General features: G+C 37.8%; 1 protein-coding gene and 1 long non-coding RNA gene across 3 annotated transcripts in view; both read right to left on the bottom strand.

The window, feature by feature from the left end:
• Mdfic (MyoD family inhibitor domain containing) overlaps positions 1-21,105 on the bottom strand; it is an 82,107-nt gene that overhangs the window by 14,704 nt on the left and 46,298 nt on the right. For both annotated transcript variants that reach the window (XM_029533949.1, XM_029533945.1), the window contains exon 3: positions 15,075-15,353. In XM_029533949.1, coding sequence (XP_029389809.1) covers positions 15,075-15,353 — 279 coding nt within the window. The remainder of the gene's footprint in view (positions 1-15,074; positions 15,354-21,105) is intronic.
• The window catches only part of LOC110316593, a 5,326-nt gene continuing 3,929 nt past the window's right edge, over positions 19,709-21,105 (bottom strand). The window contains exon 3 of the long non-coding RNA XR_002380276.1: positions 19,709-20,910. This is a non-coding gene — a long non-coding RNA (uncharacterized LOC110316593). The remainder of the gene's footprint in view (positions 20,911-21,105) is intronic.

Here is a 21,105-nt window from a genome sequence, read left to right as displayed (position 1 = left end):
TTCATATCCATGCATTCACACATAACACATAACACACACTATCACATGCACACACATGTTCACATGCATACGCACAGAACACACATACTCCCAGGCCCGCACATACACATATTTCTAAGTAGGAACTCATCTCTGGTCACTATACTCTGGAAGAGTTCAGATAGAATCAGAGTAACTTCTCTTGGAGTGTATGGAAAGCATTCACTGACAAGAAGTGGGCTACCACGGAAAGACCGGCATCTCCTGCTTTGAAGTAGAGGGAACCTGCTGGGGCTGAGGTTCAGGTGAGTCTGAAGGGAGTACGGGGTAGAAAGACCTTGAGGAAAAGCTGGTGGCCTTTTCTGTCTTTGTAGAATGACAGAATGAGAGAGCTACTCAGCAAAACGGGAGCAGACAGGTCTGCTTGTCTTCCTAGCTCGTTGTTACATTAGGAACACTGAATTCCACAGAACTCAAAACTGTGCCAGAGGAGGCCGGGGCACAGATGCTCTGCTGAGACTAAGAACACTGCTTAGACCCAAGACCACATGTGTGCCATGAGAACAATTTTAAGTCCATCAAGATTTCTTCAGTAGTGTGACCCCCTGGAATAGATAGAAGTTGAAAGTACAATATGGATCTCTGGTTTAGCAAGCAGGTACACCAGATAATGCGAGGGTGAGGGTCACAAGTAAGACTGTGAACAAGGAAAGCACAGAGAACAGTTTCGGTAGGAAGGAGGTAGATATATAGGTGGATGATAGGTAGGTGATAGAGGACAAAATGATGATGACAGACATATGGATGGATGGTGAATGATATTGGATACATAGATAATGATGACAATAGATGCTAGGCCAATAGCTGATAGATTTTTGTCTTTCTAGATAATTGGATTCAAGAGCCAAGAGCTCCAGATTATCATTTTAGGGTATAGCTTTTATTTTTATTTATGTGATTATGTGTGTATTTGTACAAGTATATGTACACATGTGTGAGGATACCCCTGGAAAGCAGAAGAAGGTGCCAGCTACCCTTGAGCTGGAGTTGCCAGTGGCTGACTGTTCCCTATAGGCACTGGGATTTGAACCTCTGTCCTCTGCAAGAACAGGATGTGGTCTTAATCATTGAGCTATTTATTCCTTCAGTTCTCAGATAGATTTCTAAAAGTGTTTTTTTTTTTTCCTTTTATAAGCAATATAAAAGGAGAATCACTTGATTAAAAACTAAGTTGACACTCCCCCTTCAGAGTCTAGCACATAGGCTGACTTTTGGTTAATACCCCTTTACTCAAAGGCAGCCATCTAAGTGGCCCATGGTAAAGTTGACTTGCAGTTTCACTACAAAGTCTCCCAACAGTCCACAAACACCCGGCCTCTGGAGTTATCTACCACAGATACTGAAATGTTCTTTTTAAAATAACCACTCTATTGTCATTCCAAAATTCAATTTCTGCCTCACTCACTGAGCATAATTATTAGGAAAAAAAAAATAAACTTCAACTTCTTGTGTCAAGTTTAAATGATGTTATGCTATTGAGATATTATTCCCCAGGAGGTCTGCATCCTTCAGACTGATTTCCCCAGAGAAGCCACAGAAGAAACTTGGGCAGGCTTAATATGTCTCTGGAAAACTGTGTATTAATCCATTTTATTCTTTTCTTTCAATTATCTTCCCATTTCCAAAAACTCTTGATTTTTGAACCTTCTAAGCAACAATACTATTTATGTGTGTTTTCATTTCCCTTCCAAATGAGTGGATTATTTTCTAATGATCCTACCTCACTCCTCCGATTGCCTCCCACCCCTCTTCTGACCACCTTCTCAATTTCCCTCCAGTGCAAGGGATGTCAATACCAACTTCCCCACACTCCGTAAGGGCTTAAGGGTACCCCACACCAGTTGAGATCACATGTGAAGATTTGTCAAACAGCTCAGAAATGAACATATATCCACATTGTTGACATGAAGTTTTCCCTATTTTCTCTTGTACTTATCTATAGAAATTTAAATAATGATAACTCAAAACATATCATATGAACATAACATACTCAGTTTCTCCCTTCTGCTATGACCTGGCATTGCTAAGTATGTGTTAATAAAGATATGGTTAGGAAATATAGACATAAAGGTAATACGTTCTTAGAAATTTTCTATTTACTGTAGTGTTCTTAAGGGGACCATTCGAATATGTCCTTTAGTATCACTGAAGTGTCCTGGGAATCCCCTCAAAAGCTATTTGTAAAGTCTGTTTTTCCACTGCCCAAATACACAGGTTAAACAAATTTATAATACATGGATCTCCTAAAACAAATAATTTTAATTACAAAGGATATTTAGGACAGTAAGGAGGTAAAAGCATGGGTGTCTATATTGTTTCCTGTTTGCTCTTTGTTTTTGATGGACCATAGGAAAACATTTTTAAATTTGTGAATGAAAAGACACAGAATTTTAGCGATAATAATTGATGTTCCATTACTTAGACTATTAAAAGTGAAGGTAGAGCAAATGCATGTTATTTTTGTCAATACACTAGGAACATCTAGCAGCAACCAAATGGCTACTGTAATTCCAGAGTAGTTAATTAAGGTAAGCAACATTCATGATTTATACAACTGTAATGCAAAATAAAAATTCTAGTGATAAGGCACAGAATACTACAAGTGCTACAGACGTGTATTAAAGAATTTATAAATGAGGACAATATTCAACTCAGGTAAATTTTAGAGCTTGAGGAAGCTGCTGCTTCCACGTTCTCCATCTAAGTAGTGATCGTCTCACCACCATTATCACCACAACCAGCAAGGCTTAAGATCCCCTCACTAAAGGTGTATGGGTGACACTTCCAAATAGTTCTCTAGTATACTCATCTTAGTACCTAACACACACACACACACACACACACACACACACACACACACACACACCAATACATCATGAAGTAGTCTATGAACAATACTCAATACTTTGATGCTCTTTTTCTCTCTGACTAAGTTTTACAAATATTAGAACACTCATGAGTCACCAACCAGCTTTTGTTAGAAGATTCAATATATCTTGCACATCCTGTATCACCTCTAAAATCCTTCCTCCCTAAATGCCTTTGCATCCAGTGCTATTGATACCACCATGAAACAACTCAGAACTCCTTCTACAAGGTTCAGAATCAGAATTGTTGTGGATGGCTCCATGCTGTTTGTATATTTATGTAAATTCCGATCTCCTGGGAGGGGCTATCTGGAATGAGGATTGAGTCATGAGCTCAGGTGGCTTCTTGTGAACCAATTCCCTAATGAATAAAGGAGCCAATCACTGGGCAAGTAGGCAGGACTTCTGGGTTGGATCGAGGAACAGAGGAAGCGGGAGAGAGTTAGGTCCTTTTTGGAATGGGAACAGCATAAGGGGAAGATGTAGCTCACAGAGTTTCCCAGTATCATGGAAGATTTGCAAGGAGGAATCAGGTTTTCTTTCATAAGGCTTACAAGATTTGGTTTTACTTGTTGTACCCAGAGATTGAGTTACCATTGTTTCTGAACAAAGTTTGTGTTGCATTTTCCCTTCACACAGCGGCTCGTCTGGGTTCACAAGAGAAAGGTACAGTTGCAAAGCATAAGTTTGCCTGATGTGTACCACAAAGGCCATGGAGGATTTGAAGCACGGGGCTGATGTGGTAGTGACATACCAATGAGGACCTAGCGAGGTGGGTGGAGAGATTGTGGAGTTCTGAGTCAGAGTCTCCATGAGATAAAAACAGGTTAGCCATTGTGCACCAGTGCATGGCTGGCCAGGCCACCAGTGCAGAGAGTGCCACAAGTGCAGGAACAAGCCAGTTCATTTTGTTTTGTTTTGGTTTTTGTTTTTTTAAAATATTTCCCGCAACACAGAATCATTTAGCACATTTGACTTAGTGCCAAAACATAATATATTTTCTTAGGTAGATGATCTCCAAACTACATGTTTCATATGGAATAATCTATAGGCCATTCGAAAGATTTCCAGTTAGAGAAAATGACTCATGTTTAAAGAATGGGATAATGCAGTGTTCTCAAAACAGGACAATTTTTGTAATGATCTAAAATCTGATAGGTATTAACACTAAACACTGGCATGCACGTGCGCGCGCATACACACATACACACACACACACACACACACACACANACACACACACACACACACACACACACAGAGAGAGAGAGAGAGAGAGAGAGAGAGAGAGAGAGAGAGAGAGAGAGACTAGCAACACAGTGTATCATGAACCTCCTCCCCTTCAACTCTCCCGGACTCAACATTATGCATCATCAATGGCTCCCTTTATTAAATGACTTTGTCAATCAGTACATTCTATTCCTAAAACTTTCATCTCTAGCCTCCAGTTCTTTTACTATGTTACTTTAAGAAACCTCCTTCAGAAGAAACAACTAATCTTCAGCCTTTTATTTATTTATTTATTTTGTCTAGAATCAGCAAGACATGCACACTGCCCCCAAAAGACACCAAAAATATGAATATCACTGTGACGGTGGTTCATCTTCTCTGTCAATTTGAGTGGATTGAGAATGATTGAAAAAACACACTTCTGATTGTGCCTATGAGGATATTTTCAGGAAGGTTTATATGAGCAGGGAAGACTCAGAGTTCATGTGGACAGTCCACTAATGGAGTGGAATCCGGCTGAATAAAAGGGGAAAATTAGCTGAACACCAGCATTAATCTTTTATATTGTTGACTGAAGATGGAATGTGCCCACCTACTACACATTCCTGTCACACCATAACTTCTCTGTTCTAAGACATGATCATTCTTTTTGTAATGATCTAAACTCTGATAGTATACACACACACACACACACACACACACACACACACACACACACACGCTTACAGAGCAGTGCTATGTTATGACTCTCCCCATACACACTCATGTAGCTTCATCGTCAGGCACCGTCTCAAAATGTACCCTTGAACTGTGAGCCAAAATAAATCAGTGCTTAATTGCTTTTTTCAGGTATGTTGTCATAGCAACAAGAAGAGCAACTGATACAAGCACCACCGATGCCCTCCATGAATAATTTTCATTCATCCTATTGGAGTTTCAGTTGCATGTGATATGTAAATACTTAGTCCATTTTTAAAATACTTTCTTCATTTTGCTGCCAAACTGGGTCTCTATTATTTTTTGATAAATTTCTACTCAACTGTACTTTTCCCCAGTTCTTTTTCATTTGCTGTCTCCTACATAATGAAGTCGCCACTCAAGGCTGTGTTCTTGAGATATTTCTGTACTTTTTCCTTCTTGGCAGCATTCATATTAGACTTATATGGAAAGTGTCCAAAGGATGATGGCTCCTTGGACAAAATGAATCATAACAAACCCATACTTATAGCCTGTTCCATGTTCCCATCATCTTAGCGTGTGATGACTCAGTTATTATATACACTACACCCTCATGTCCCATAGAAAATATCTCAAAGTGCAGGCCTTTCTTCTGAACTCCATCTTCCTGAACTACCACACATTGCAAACCAACAGTCATTTAAATTATGGGAACTCAAGTCCAAGACCACCAAAACCAAATTGTCTTCTATCTCTAGTATCACATTTAGTTAGTGGTAACTTCATTCTTTCTCTGTCCAAAACAATGGGAGTCATCCTTTAATCCTTTTACCTTTCCTGTTGAAATCATATTCTTCACCCAAGTGTATTCTACAGTCAGAGAATATCCACATGCAACTACATCTCATGGCCTCCTGAAACGTCATACACATTCTAACTCATCACTTCCCCTCTGAATCATGGCAAGAGCTATTTAAAAAAAAGCTTTTCTTTTGCTTTTTTGTACTAGTAACCTATACTCATCAGATAAGACAAGGTGATGTTTAAAAGCAGCAAATCTAAATCATGTCAGCACAGTTTGCTGAATACCTGCTCCAGATTTCCTGTCTCAAAATTAAAACCGGCCACAGTGGTTCATTAAATCCTGCCGTCAGTTCAGTTCTTAGAACCACTCGATTTTTAAGTAAGATATCTACATATATCTAACATCTTTAGTTACCTCAAGAGTGCCACAAAAACTAACAAGATTTTTTTTTTACCTTTTCTTAAGTCTTAGAAGAAAAGTAACAACTTTTTTCAGATTCTCAAATTAATCCATTAAACCAAACATGGTCAGTAACTGCGTAAGACACAATCACAATTAATTACAACTCACAATTATACTTTTAATCTCACCCTTTTCAAATCTCTGCTACGATGCTAGTTTCTGAAGAGTAGACCACACTAAACTAGACCTTTGTTTTCCTGTGTAACCCTTTTCCTCCAGATTAAACCGTCCACACTTCAAGGAAGATCCTAATAGTGAAACTGACCAAATTCACTAGGACTCTCCTTCCCAAGTGTATGGAAGCTGCAGGGACTGTTGATCAAGAGTCTCAGCGGAAGAAGCAGAGTGTCTAAGTTAAGTAGAGGATGTAGAACACAAACTGAGCTGCCTGGAAAGAACTCTCTTGAGAGAAACTCTTCAGCTGTGTGTGTGTGTGTGTGTGTGTGTGTGTGGAGTATGGTCCAAGCTTCTGCTGTGATCTCTCACCTATCATGCTGGGATGGACTTCAGCAGCACAGATGCTTTTAAGATATTTGTCCTCCTAAAAGTAACCCTTCACACATGTTCGTGTAATGCCGTCTGTTCAAATGGTATTGGTATTTTAAAACAGGAAGTGTGGACTTGAGAAGAGGCACTTTTTAATCAGCAAAGCTTCATATCATGTCATTCCATAAACGTTACCTCAGAAGACTTGTAGGTTCAGCTAAGCACACATTACCTATAGAGCAGAGCCCCTGAGGCCAGTGCCTCATCAAATGCTTCCTTGGCTGCTCAATGCTCTTGCTTTGATGCTGTTTGTATATTCATTTAATCTAGTGAATGGAACTGAGATCTAAACTCTAAGGAAACTATGTGCTGGTTTGTGAAGAAGCCATGATAATTACCTTCTCATATCTTCAACCTTTTCTCCTCATGGATCTTTTTCATCCAAAGGTAAACATACTCAAATCTTTCCCATCTCAGAAAAACAAACAAACAAACAAAAACCCCAAAACAATATAAACTTAAGAAAATCAGTTCCCTCCATATGCACTTCGGTCCCGGCCTTTTTTGTTGGTTGTTTTGTTATGGACCATTCACAGTTTCCCATGACTTCTAGTGAGAATAAATATTAGTAGGCATCCTTGGCCCTAAACTTTCTCTCAAGACTCATGAATGTGTGTACAGATGTATTTTGGAACTTGCCACTCAAATTATTTCAGACTGATCCCCTATAAGACCAGCCATAACCAGCTGCCCACTACATTCAGTTGTTCCTCTTGACTTTGTAATTTCTAGTCATTTTCCCAATGACTAGACTAGGGAAGTAATGGGAGGCCATAGAATGATCGTGTGACTTCTGTTCCTGTTCTACTTAGTGGTAGCCTCAGACCAAGACCAAGACCTGTCCATCTATCTGAAACCCATGCAACCAAACTTCAGGGCTTCTACGGTCCACACATGGCCCAACATGGGTTTGAGAATAGACCTTTCTATATTCTTGCCCACTTCTCCTATAGAGTACAAATTGGTTTCAAAACAAAAGCAAGCAAAAGAGAAAGAGACACAAGACACACACACACACACACACACACACACACACACACACACACCTAGAGTTTTAAACAACTATACTAAAAAAATAGGCTAAAAAGCATCTGTGCAAACAGGATCATAGGTCTACTGAGTTCGTTCCATTTCAGTTGGCTCTGAATAGCCTCTTCTCCAAAGCACCCCACACCCTAAAGCTTCCTGGCCAATCTATCTGTATCCCCATTGTTTGATTTCCTCCCCACCCATCTCCTGAGTGGATGCTGAGCTAATTTAAATGGTTAGATCAGATGCATGACACAAATTCACTACAAAACTAAAAGCCAGAAATTCCAGTGGTGGAGTTCACATGTAGCTGACAACTTTTAACATCATTCCAGAAAACCTACAAAGATGTTGGTTATTTTAACAAAGGATTAATGGGTGGACTCTGAGAACTGAGGCATGTTTTCAATATCTCTGTTAGTGTGTGTGTGTGTGTGTGTGTGTGTGTGTGTGTGCTTTAGTGGTTCAAAACTTTGTTAAATCTTTTCTATTTTTCCTAAATTCTAAGTAAATTTATTTAGACATTTATTTGTTGTAACGTTACTGATAACTGTTACAATTTTTAAACATTTATTTATTTCAAGTAAGTAAAACATAATGACTTACTTTATAGCACCCACACATAGTACTTGCTGTTCTATTTAGTGTACTGGATGTGCAGTGAACTCCTATTCTTCAGAGTACTGGCAAACATTGCACTGGAAAGCACAATCCTAAACCACTCACGCGGAATGCTATTCTACCATGCACTGGAAAACACTGTGCCTGAGAAAATAGAACCCAAGCAATCACAATGTTACTCAGGCAAATTAAGGACTTGGAGGAATGACATGGCATATTTTCCACAAGTCATTGAAAATGTGTCTGGGGAACCTCTAACTGGAACACTGTACTGATACCATATAACCTGATCGTTATCCATCCATACCAAGATACTGGTCTGCTACCTCTACAGTTATAGGCAAAATCTTCTCATGGGGGAAAAAACAAAGCTTTTACAGTGTTATAAAATTTGGACTGAGTAACTTAACCTAAATATTAACACTTTATACCAGGTTTTTAAATTTTGGATGTGTAAGTCATCTAAAACTATACAGGATAAAATAAAATAATAATAGTAATAATAGTAATAATTATAATAGTACTACTACTGATGATAATAATAATAATAATAATAATAATAATAATAAACTGGTAAGGCTGGCAGCAGTTTCCTGGAGGACTGTTGGCAAGAGGATACTCTACTCTCTAGTATATTATTAAAAACAAAACAACAAAACAAAACAAAGAAACAAAAACCCAGCATGAATGCCCAGGAAAATGCACAGAGTCAGAATCTCATAGAACAGTGTAAAGAAGGGCGATAGAAGAAAAGACCATAGAGATTGGGATTTAATCCATCCACAGGTCCAGAGAAAATGACTAGAGCCTCTAAGCTTCTGAAATCCAACATGCCTCAAACCTTTTGTCCTCTGATTTACAGTAACAGTTCATCACTAAAGAGCAGAAAGGCTGTAAGAGAGTCAGAGTAAAGACACTGCACAGACTGCAGTACAGGTAAGAAGGTGCCTAGACATATACAAGAACAACCAAGGGAGTTCTGAACAATGGGAAGAAAATACACCACAAATTATTGTAGCTGACACAATGATGTCCTTCAGCAAGTCATAGAGAATGGGAATCCATCTTCAGAGAAGACATCCCGGCTGCCAGTGGAATGAACACCTTCCTGTTCAGTATCATCTTTTCTATGTCAGCTTATCCACAAGGTTAAACTGAACACTAAATCTGAACACTAAATCTGAACACTATTCATAAAGCTTCTTGTACCCTTCTAATGCCTCTTCCAACTTGATGGTTACTTTAAACCGTCATTAGCTTGACACAATATAAAATCACCTAACAGCTATTGGATGGAACACAGGGTCCCCAATGGAGGAGCTAGAGAAAGTACCCAAGGAGCTGAAGGGGGCTGCAACCCTGTAGGTGGAACAATAATATGAACTAACCAGTACCCCCNGAGCTNGTGTCTNTAGCTGCATATGTAGCAGAAGATGGCCTAATNNGCCATCANTGGGAANAGAGGCCCCTTGGTCTTGCAAACTTTATATGACCCAGCACAAGGGAAGGCCTGGGCCAAGTAGTGGGAATGGGTGGGTAGGGGAGCAGGGGTGGGGGGTATAGGGAACTTTCAGGATAGCATTTGAAATGTAAATAAAGAAAATAATAATAGTAATAATAATAATAATAATAATAATAAGAGAGTCTTCACGAGGAAATGTTTAGATCAGAAGGGTCAGTAGGTGGTAGATAGTCTTGATTACATTAGCAGATGTGGGAAAACTGTGTCCATGTGGGCAACAACGTTCCCTGGGTTTGAGTTCTAAATAGTATTGTGGTAGAGAAAGTGAGCTGAGTGTTAAGCAAGCATGCATTCCTGCCTCTTTGGCCTTGACTACTGATGTGACGTGACGTTTTAAAGTTCCAGCTACCTTGACTTCCTTGCTATGATGGACTCTAATTTTAAATGGTGAGCTAAAATAAACCTTTTTCCTCTTAAGTTGCTCTTATCAGAGTATTTGACCACAGCAATAGGAAAAAAAAAAAAAAAAAAAAAAAAAAAAAAAAAAAAAAAAAAAAAAAAAAAAAAAAAAACTAGGACAGTCTTACCTTTAACCATTTAACTCAGCTCCACCTTATCTTTTAAGTCTTCATCTAGCACCCTTTCCAGGAAGCATACCTTCCTGCCACCAACCCCATACACCTCAGTAATGATGACTGCAAAGCTGCTCCACCTCACTGAGTACTTATACTAATCCTAAAACGTAGGCACATGTAACACCCCCTTATTCCAGAGAAGACACTGCAGTACGAACAGGCTGCTACCTCACCCTCAGATGAATAACGGTCAAGGGTAGAGCTGATAAGCAAACGCAGACAGTCAGGTTCCATAATGTATGTTCTACATATCAGACTATACCACGTCCATGTGATTAAACGTGAGATAGCTCCGGCTATTGCTATAGAGCCAGTGCTCTGCAGTCTTTCCGAGCACTGATGTTCAGTGAGATGCTGAAATCCAATGTGAACCTCTTACAAATACTGACTCCTGGGTATCAAGTGTGGAGTGCAAATAAATTACCAAACATCTCTAAAGAGAATAGAAATTCTTTAACAATATTTTTGTTGAAACCTAATTTTTACAAAAAAAAATATAGCTATAACTGGCACACGTAAAACACATTAGCATTTACCATCTCTATGAAAGGAAAAGTGTCTTCAAGACTAATGAAAACCCTTGGCAATTTGAATATTAGATGATACGAAATTACACTATAATTATTTCAAAGGTCAAGAATCTTACACATTTAGTCTTAAAACTCTCCACCTGGGTGATGCAATCAGAAAATTTAAGAATGTATGAAAATATTTAATTATACAAAACAGGAAGAGATCTACTAATTTAATAACCTTAAAGTAAAATGTGCTGTCTTCCCACATAAGTACTTTTTTTCCTCTCTGCTGCAAAAATGAACAGTTTAGAAGAATATATGAGCTATGTTAGTTTCAAGGAAGAGTGAGACGCCATGGTTTGAAATAAATCAACACACCTCTCATGAATACTTGGGAAACTATAAGACTGCAGGCACCAGGGAAAACATTAAAAACAGAGTCAGCACCACCCAGGAGTCTTGAGAATTCAATCTCTTAGGGAAGAAACCCAGTAATAGAGCACAGGTGTGATAGCTGCTTCTAAAAGCTCAAAAGGAAAGGATTTAAGTAGATACATGCTCAGGGAACTGGAACTCAATTTCTCTACCGGAGGTGGATTGCCATTCACACTGAAGTGATGTGGGAATGCTGGGTAAATTGCCTTTAGTTCAGACTAGTTAGTTATTTGGTTGGTTAGTTAGCTTGATTCTTTGAGGTCATATCTCACTATGCAGAGCAAACTGGTCTTGAATCATGTCTGGTGTCCCCAGGGGCCAGAATGGGACATTGGATTACAGACAGTTGTAAGCTCACACAATTGTGGGCTATGAACTGAACCTAGGTCACATGGAACAACAGCCAATGCTCATAACTGCTGGGCCACCTCTCCACTGTCTTGATGACATCATTTTAGAAGGCAGATTTGCCTTTAAGTCCTTGAGTGCCTTTTTACAGCCAAACTACCTCGGACGCAGGACAGTTCTCTTTGTGAAAGGTGGAGAGAATTGAGGCATTCTTAGAAAGACAGGGCCACAGCAGGAATGGATTGGCTCTGCTGGAATTGTCCCTGGCTGCAGAAGGCCCATAGTACATGCAACTATAGTATATACAACAGTGGGTGTCGAATTGGTTTGGTTACTTGTGTGGATAAACATGCATGGAATTTGTTTTTTAAAGCAATTGTAATGGAAAATTTTAATCAATAGACTTTTTTTTCCCCAAAAAAAGCTGCCTGTGTTTCTTTGTTTAAGTTTGAGGTATATTTTCTTTTTCTTTCCTTCATTTTTTTTTTTTTTTAATTTTGGTAGACAGGGCCTTACTATGATTTAGTCCTGGATAGTCTAAAACTAGCTTTGTAGGTACCACTGATGTCAGAATTGTGATGCTAGTTGTATATTATAGGAGAGGTGTGCAATCTTTTGTTTCTGTTTCATCTTTACTTCGGCCTTCATCATGTATGTTTGGTCTACATTCAGCAATCTAACAATAAAGTACAAAATAATATTATCTGAAAACTTCAAAACCAGCTCTCCTTACCCACTTTGACACTATCCTCTCTTTTGGTTGTCATTTTTACACTGAGTATAAATAATATTGACAACTTGGGAGACATCTTTCTGGCTCAAATGAAAGAATTAATATATTGCTAATACACAGTGATTCCTTGCAAAGGTGAGCACCTTGCACTGACCCAGGATGGAAAACACTTTTAGGGATAGGGCATTGCGGTACGAAGGTAAGGCCTGGACTTCCAACATGGCTGAGTGTGTGGAGTTCTGAGGCAGAGCTGACTGCAAACAAGAGGCAGTCCATCAGCCTCTTCCATCTGTGTTGTCTCATCTAGGTAGAGCATGCCTGCTACGTTCCAGAAGCAGTCTACCTGCTTCCTGCATGGGGCCTCCTTATCCTGCCAGCCACATTATTCATCTGTGAATTGCATGCAATTATCAAAATATAAATGAAGAAACAGGTAAAAGGGAGTTGAGAGGAGAAACCACAGTCAACAGGTTCAAGGTCAAAGTGAGCTTCAAGACTAGATGCTCTCTTTCCACAGCTTGGCCTATATGCTGTTTGCCAAATTCACCTTCTCTGAGGTCAAAAGAGGAGGTGCGTGACTACTGTAAATGTGAGGCAAAGTTTAAGGGCACAATCTTAAATGAGAGTTGAATTCATGAAGATCTCTAATGACGAGAACAAAAGAAATAGGACAATGAAATGTTAATCAAGATTCAAAAACAGATCATAAAATATACAGCTACTGAAATTCTAGAAGTTAAGAGAGAAGACATGGATGGGTTTCTGCAACGCGTTTGATACTTTCCTTGGTGTTTCGTTCTCCTCATGCTCCAAACTTGAACTTAAATGCTATTTTATAAGAAGTGTAGTTTATAGCATATAGACTGCCTATATCCAAATATTTGGGGTCAACCCTAAGTAGAGATTGGAGGGCAGAGAAGAAGATGAAAAAATAAAGAAATGAGAAAAAAAAAAAAAACTTGGGAGAGGGCTATATGCTTCATTCATACACATTGCCTCTTCTCCTCTATGTTTTTTCCAAGGCTGCATTCTTGCATTTCAAATAAATTCAAACACAATTAAAAAGCAATAAAACTACTGAAAAGCTCCATAGGCTATTCCTAGTTTGGTTGATATGCCCCTGTTATCTAATATTAAAACAAGTAAGAGCCAACTGGAAAACAAGGGCTAGGAACAGAATAAATAAATTCCTATGTATAAAACAAGTAGATTTCAATCGCATTCAATTATTTCACCCAATCACCTCGAAGTTAAGATCCTCCAAAGGAAATTGCATTGCCTTCCCAACTCCTTGGAGAGCCAGTTTAGTTAACAGCCTACCTACACTTCAGAGATGACCATGCAGCGTACATGTCAAACTCATTTCCAAATGTCAATCATGTCCTTTTCAATCTAATTAGTTTGGAAAGTAGGGTCACTGACCTGGAACTATGCAGACCATTTATTATCATATCATTGGATCAACCTAACACTTTGCCTCAGTTGAGTTGAAGACATCTGTAGCCAAAAACGTAATATCCTTTTTCCTACTCATTACTGGGAACTCGCAACAAAACTCCCTATTTACAGTTCAATCTATCACTGCGAGTAGGCATAGCTAACTTTCCAGAGGCATTCCAGAGCTTCTTCTCTAAGATTTCAGGGAAATTAAAATAGAAAGGTAAAGGAAATATGCATAGATAGTGAGATATATGTGTCTATATACATATATACATATATACATATATACATATATATACATATATACATAATACAGAATTTTATTAGTACCAAATATATATGGCAGATTCAGGATTTTAGATAAGGATTTGCAAATAGGGACAGGAAGAAGAACAGAAGGCTATACACAGGCTGGGAATAATTTACAACCCTAATTACACAGATTGAGGTTTTCTTCTTTCTTTTAATATGACACAACGAACCATACAAAGAGCGTCTGCAGGTTTCATCATATTGAGTTTGTTTTATAATAAAGAAAAACTGCCCTGGGTTCATAGTATTTAGCCTAACTTCAAGTTGGTTAAGGGCAGAGGAGGTACCGTTGAAGAAGAAATAATAACAACTAGCTTTCTTGAGGTCACAGAGCATTGGCAAGAGTTTCTGAGAGCGGAGTAAAAGGGTTGGGCAGGGCTGGAGTAGGCAAGTCTATGTTCTGGCAGCCAGGGAACCGAAAGATGGCTCGCAAAGTAGATACCCATCACCTAGCCCATTCTCCAGCAAGACCAGGGAAATTACATGATCTTTTTCCTATTTCAGCTTTGCATATTATGAATGAATTTGCAAGACAAAAAAAAACCACAAGCAGGTAATCTTATCTCTACTGCACAGAGTAACATGTTGCACCAAGGAGGGAAACAATACAGGCACTGTGATACGCCCCCAAATGGAATATTTATATTTTTAACTGTGGCATTTAAAAAAAACAGTACCTGTTATATTTAAAGTAATGAGTAGTCACTCTAAGGTGGCAATCTAAAAGCAGTGCTGGCTGCCCAATCTCCCTTTTTTATCCTGGACTTTTATTGGAGAAAGTTAAGTGGATTTTACCAAAATTTCTGTTTGTCTGACGGAAAGGCAAAAATGTTCCTGGTCTTTTCTTTATTGATTTACTATGACTGAATAATTTCATATAAGCATTTTTTTAAGGTGCACATCTATGTCACACTTACCTTCAGGTGAGGAAGCTGATTTTTGGGAAAAGACAGCATTTACTTTGCTCTTCTTACTGATGTCATTGTTTACAGACAAGCTCGACTGGATTTTTCTGTGCATCTTCTGAGAAACGGGAGCTGACATTTTGTGATTATCCAGGGACACATGTTTGGCTCCATGAGGAATTCCATTCCCATTGCTCATACTTGTGTGGCCGCCATTCTTTATCTTGCCTGTTTCCTCCTTGTTAGGTTCCTGTGCTGATGTCTGGAGTTGAGACAGACGCTCAGGTTGGGCTGAGGTAAACAAACAAAGTTCATCTAGTTAAGCAGAGAAGCTATTATTTTACAATAAGGAAAATATAGATTTGAAAATATAAATAAAAAAAAATACAGACTTGAGGTCTAACCCTTGATGATAAAACTAAAGAAAAGGGGGTCTTATGGAAGAGGGAAAGAAGGAAGAAAAAGGAGAAAAGGTAGAAAAGGAATGTTCCGGAAGGAAAAAGGAAGGAGGAAGGAAGGAAGGAGGGAAGGAAGATATAGTTCAGAACATTTAGAAAGGAAAATGTAAATAAATTCAACAAAAAAAATCATGCAAAAATATATAATTAGAGAAATACAACTAACTATTTGGTAATTTAAAATAATACTTAAGAAAAAATATACAAAAAGAAAAGTAAATCAACACTGGTTCAGTAAAAGCTGCTCTTGGTTTGTTTGTTTGTTGTTTGTTTTTTGGTTTTGTTATTTTGTTCTTGTTTTTTTTTTTCTTTCCTAAATGCCATACATAAAATATCAGGAATATTAAGCACACCAATTACATTTTGTAATGAACAAATTAAGGAATTTAGTCTTTCAAAGCTGGACCAAACATACAGTTTTCTTCAAAATAATTTTAAATCTGGGAGAAAATCTTTTCTGTGTTCATTATTTCAGTTTCATTTCAAGGAAAAACTACTTCAGTCTGATCTAATGCAGCTGTCAAAGGCAAATGTGAACACTTCAGCACAACCCCCATTTGAGTCTGACCAAGTAAAGGAGCTCACCTTCATTCATCCCTCTTAGACAATGCTACATCAGAAGCCCCAAGAAAAGAAATAAGCGAGAAAAATTAAGAAAAATTGCCAAAGTTCTAGAAAGAAGGACACAAACTTACGGAGTCGTAACATGAATGAATAATCTACATTACTAAAGGTTAAGATCTGAGAAGATGTATTTAAGATAAACTGTACAAAATAAACAGAATTCTAGTATAGCAATGGTAACTAGTTAAGACATGAATAAGGAAAATTTAGATTTTCATCATAGGGTAAAAAACAAAATCCTAAACCACCCTGTAAAACACTAATAGAGGTCCAGAGCTAAAGCAGGAAGAAAGGGCAGACATACATTCAGGTATCAAAAACTGGCAAAATATTACTGAAAACCATGGCGGAGTCCAAATACATAAAGGGCATATGAAAGTTAATCCTGTTATATCAGTTTGGTAATTCTTCCCCACTAACAAGAAAAAAGAAAAGGAAAGGAAAGAAAGAAACCCCTTTTAGTTTAAAGTGGAAAGATAGAATATGTTAATTGAACTACAAGGGGCTAATGAATTTAATAGTTTGGACAATGCCTCATTGAACCATTGGGTGAATAGTGATAATCTCTGTTGACCAGCATTTCTAAACAGCTGCATGCAACCCCAGAACCAGTATCTACAGCCCGGCCTCTTAAAAGGAGATCCACTTCTTAGGAACATGCAATCATGTGATTTAGAGAATCATATGCTCCTGATTCATAGAGCAACCAGAATGGCATCCTAATGGCTGCTCCTGAACCTGAACCCACTGCTAGTTACAGATGCATTTCAGAAGAGGCCAAAAAAGACAGCTAAACCCGACTCAGTATCCTTTACAGAGCACTTTCTAGTAATCTCTCCAAATAAATGGAATGTTTGAGCTACATCTCTAAAACTAACAAGTCAAGCAACCTGAGAGTTTGGTAAAGTTGAAATGTCATTGACCAAGGCTGGGCAACTCCTCATCAATCGGTCAAAAATGTCTTCTCATACTCTAGGCCAAGATAACCTAAGAATTACTTTGTAACAGTTTAACAGTCTCATTAAATAAAAAGACAGTGGTAGAAGATGACTGTCCTGCCTCCAAATTCTAAACAATGAGAGATTTGACCTTTTTTCCCCGCCTAACAGAACCAACTCTGGAAATTATGGGTTAATGTTCAAGTGATAGTTAAATGCATCCTTAATGATTTATCTACATTTCAATCTTCAAACCTTATCTATTTCTGAGGGCAGTAAAATGATAGTGCTTTCATTTTTTGTTTCACTGTCACCTAATTATTCTTCTGTGGTTTCCGAATTACAATGAAATAACCAAATATTAACTCTTCACTTCCATATTTTTTAAACATTAAAACATTTTTTTTTCATTGAGTGATTTTGCCACATGTGTGCCGTACAGGAAACCAAAACTGGATAAGCTTTCTCTTACTCATCTCAAGAGAAAGGAAATGTAACTTCATTCATTTTTCACGGCTCTGATTTTAATCATATGGTCAAGATGCAATTAAAACTAAACAGGAAAACATGATTTTATTTTCAAATGCAGAGTGAATCTGCCTGCCTGATTTTACCACAACTATTTGGTTTATAATAGATTTCCTCTTATTGTGTACAAATCATGTATAGCTCAAAAAAATGCATGCTAATATGAAGATGACACAATGCTTCTTAAAACACAGGCAACGCCTGGGGACCCTCGCTCTAGCTTTAATGATGCACTGCTCTCATTCAGCTGTCTCTCTTTTTTCAAATCTTTACATATGTGACAGCTCTCAAAAGTAGACCATAGACCATCTGGCATTTTCTGAGGTGTAACTTGTGCAAGTTCAGCTCTATTGGGAGTACACCGCTATCTTCTGCCTGTGTTATAAAGAGACAATAGAATGTAGAACTTAGGGGTTGTTTTGAATTATTCATTTTTTTTGCCTGTATATTCAAGAAATTTTTTTACAAACTCTGCATTTTGTACTACATAATCACATGCGTTAAAGGTACAAAGAAACTTTTTGACACCTCTTTTCTACAGAAGGCTGGCATTTTGTTTGATATGTGAACATTCAGCATCTGCTATATCACTCCAAACAGGACGGGTACTGCTACAAAAGACCCCATTTTAAATTTACTCTCTATGAGCAAAAATGTATTCTCCAAATTCAGAAACGAATGCAATACATGTCAAAATTTCAAATACCAGGTATTAGAACATTCAGCATCTTCAAACCTGGATAGCATTGGTCACCTCATCACCATATGTGTAGGGATTTTTCTTTCTTAACCACGGCTCATACAATGCAGCATGATTGTAATTTTAATATCCATGATGAATAGTTACAAATGTCTTAAGAAATACTGTACTTTCTAGGTTCAAATGTTTTCAATCAGGGAGGAAACCAGTACAATTAGGTCTAGCAGGTCTCAATGGGAATAATAAACATGGAGGCAAAGGAGTCGATAGCAAGAACTTCTTTTGATAATTAAAAAAAAAAAAAAAAAAAAAACCTCAGTGATATCGTAGCTAGCAATAAGTACACTTGAAACTGCAGCTGCTGGAATAGCAATAGAAGGTCATGTTTTATTCCAGGGTATAATCTATTAGCACAAGCAAATCATCTTTATTGCTGGTCTCCACCGAAGCTATATTTAATAAAATTACAAGAGTTTTCGTCCACTTAGTTAATTTAAATGGTTGATGTACACATAAAAAATCACACTAAATCCCAAGTTACTTTCTTAGAAATAACTTTAGGGTTCTTAGTGGGTATGCAGTACCACATGGTGACTATAGAACAGATGGAAAGACAGACAAACACACACACACACACACACACACACACACACACACACAGAGTAATTGTAGAGATGTTATATATGCAATACTGTACATGGATATATGTGTATAATATAGCATATTAAATATGTTATTAAGATATAACTCTAATACTTACTTTTTCTACGCATTGGTGTGTCCTTAAATGGGAGATGAAATATTTCTCAATATGACTTATGATAAATCTATACTAGTTTTTGGTTTGTTTGCTTGGTTGGTTTTTTTACTACATAATGTGAATTTAGGTAAAATCCAAAGGTGACACTTCTCTCACTTTTATCAGCTAGGGCCAAGACTTTCTCTGTGCGCAGAGGCTAGGTTCCCATTTCCCCTAAACTCTGCCTTGCCTGCCAGAGTCTCTATATAACCTTCCAAGGGCTTCTGGAAATCTTTTATTTACCTCCTGTTGTTATTTACCTATAAAGAGTCTCTAGACTCTTTTGGTCACATATGCTATTTTCTATCTTCACTGCGTCTAATGTGTTCACGTAACGTATTAAGTTATGTCTTGGAATTCTTATGTGTTTTGGAACATTCATTAATTTGAGATCCCAATCAGGTACTGTGGCTCCTTGGATGTGAGTTCACAAGACGGAGACCATTCCTGAATCTGGAACATCGTAGTTTATGTTAAAAGATTAAATCAAATGTGAAGGAAATCACCAGATGACGATGGGAAGGAGTACCATCCAAAATAAAAGTGACCAACTATTCAAAATTGCCTGGAGAAGTAACTGCAGTATGGCTACTGCATTTCATAAAGAACACTATCACATAATTAAACATATTTAACACCTGGAGGCAGAAAACAAATGCAGTTCCATGTTGTTCAAGGCCAGTATCTAATCCTGTGCTGGAACCTTGCCTTGAAGGCAGATTCAGCCCTTGGTCCACATTCTCAGAGATAGACTTGTTTCTACACCCTCCTTCCAGGCCTGGCCCTGAGGCTTTGGGCGTGACCTCCCCTGGGAGCCACCAAGCTTTAACCACAGTTGAGAAGCATAACTCAGGGATGTTGAAAGATTCCAATACCAGGAATCTTCATGACGGCAATGAGAAGACTGATTTCCCAGTTCCAGGTTTTGGTCCTTCCCTTAAATTCCCTTGTTGAGTTTACCCACATTTGGAGTTTTTCTCGTTTGTCTCCTGCTTTTACATTCTTTGACATTGCTACTAATTTTTTGTTTTCCAATCTTCTAGTGAAAAACTTCTGTCAAATAACTAATGAAAACATAATCTTGCATTTTTTAGGAAAAATGTAATAAAAATGAATACATTAAGAAAAAAATTAAGGAACATAGAACATTTTTCAGTTAAGATGTATAAATATCTCTAGAAAGTCCTCAAACTCTAAGCAGTGAAAAACAAAATCCCACTACTTTTCTCTCTCTAGACACAGGAGATGCGCAACTAAAGCTTGATTATTCAAATGAATGAAAAGTTTGTCCTTATATCTTATGATGCTTCATACTTTCTAGTTAACTTATCTGGGTAAAGAGGATTTTATTCATGGGTTTGAAAAGTTTATATTTCCAGGCTTGCTTGTAAAGCGTCATCTACAAGCTTTATGTATGAGATAAATTAGCCTTCTTCCTGGGTAATCTCAGAGCATTATAGAATTTGCTATGGTGTCTCTCTGTTTCCTGACTCAAGAGATACTTCTATAGCTTTCTATCACTGAATCAACTGATAAAAATGATTGCCATCTATAATTATTAATACTTATTATATTATGGACACACCTAAAAAATCAATGCATATGCATTTATACGTAATTTACAGAAAAGGAAATTACTAAAATATGCTTTATATTATAAAAACAATAACTCAATGAAACAATTACAATTAAGGTATGATCTTTCTAAAAGTATTTTTTAGATATTGACATTTGTATAAGATGGCAGAGAGCTTTATGAGGAGCAATGAATTTATCTCTTCAAAGGAATCACTCCTCTAAGCTGAAAGGATGGACCATCCAGAGACTACCCCACCCGGGGATCCATCCCATCATCAGCCACCAAACCCAGACACTATTGCACATGCCAGCAAGATTTTGCTGAAGGGACCCTGATATAACTGTCTCTTGTGAGGCTATGCCAGTGCCTGGTAAACACAGAAGTGGATGCTCACAGTCAGCTATTGGATGGAACACA

The sequence above is a fragment of the Mus pahari genome, chromosome 2 (genome assembly GCF_900095145.1).
Source record: "Mus pahari chromosome 2, PAHARI_EIJ_v1.1, whole genome shotgun sequence".
Classification (NCBI taxonomy): domain Eukaryota; kingdom Metazoa; phylum Chordata; class Mammalia; order Rodentia; family Muridae; genus Mus; species Mus pahari.
Note: the sequence above shows the minus strand (reverse complement) of the source record. Positions and strands in the feature narration are given on the sequence as shown.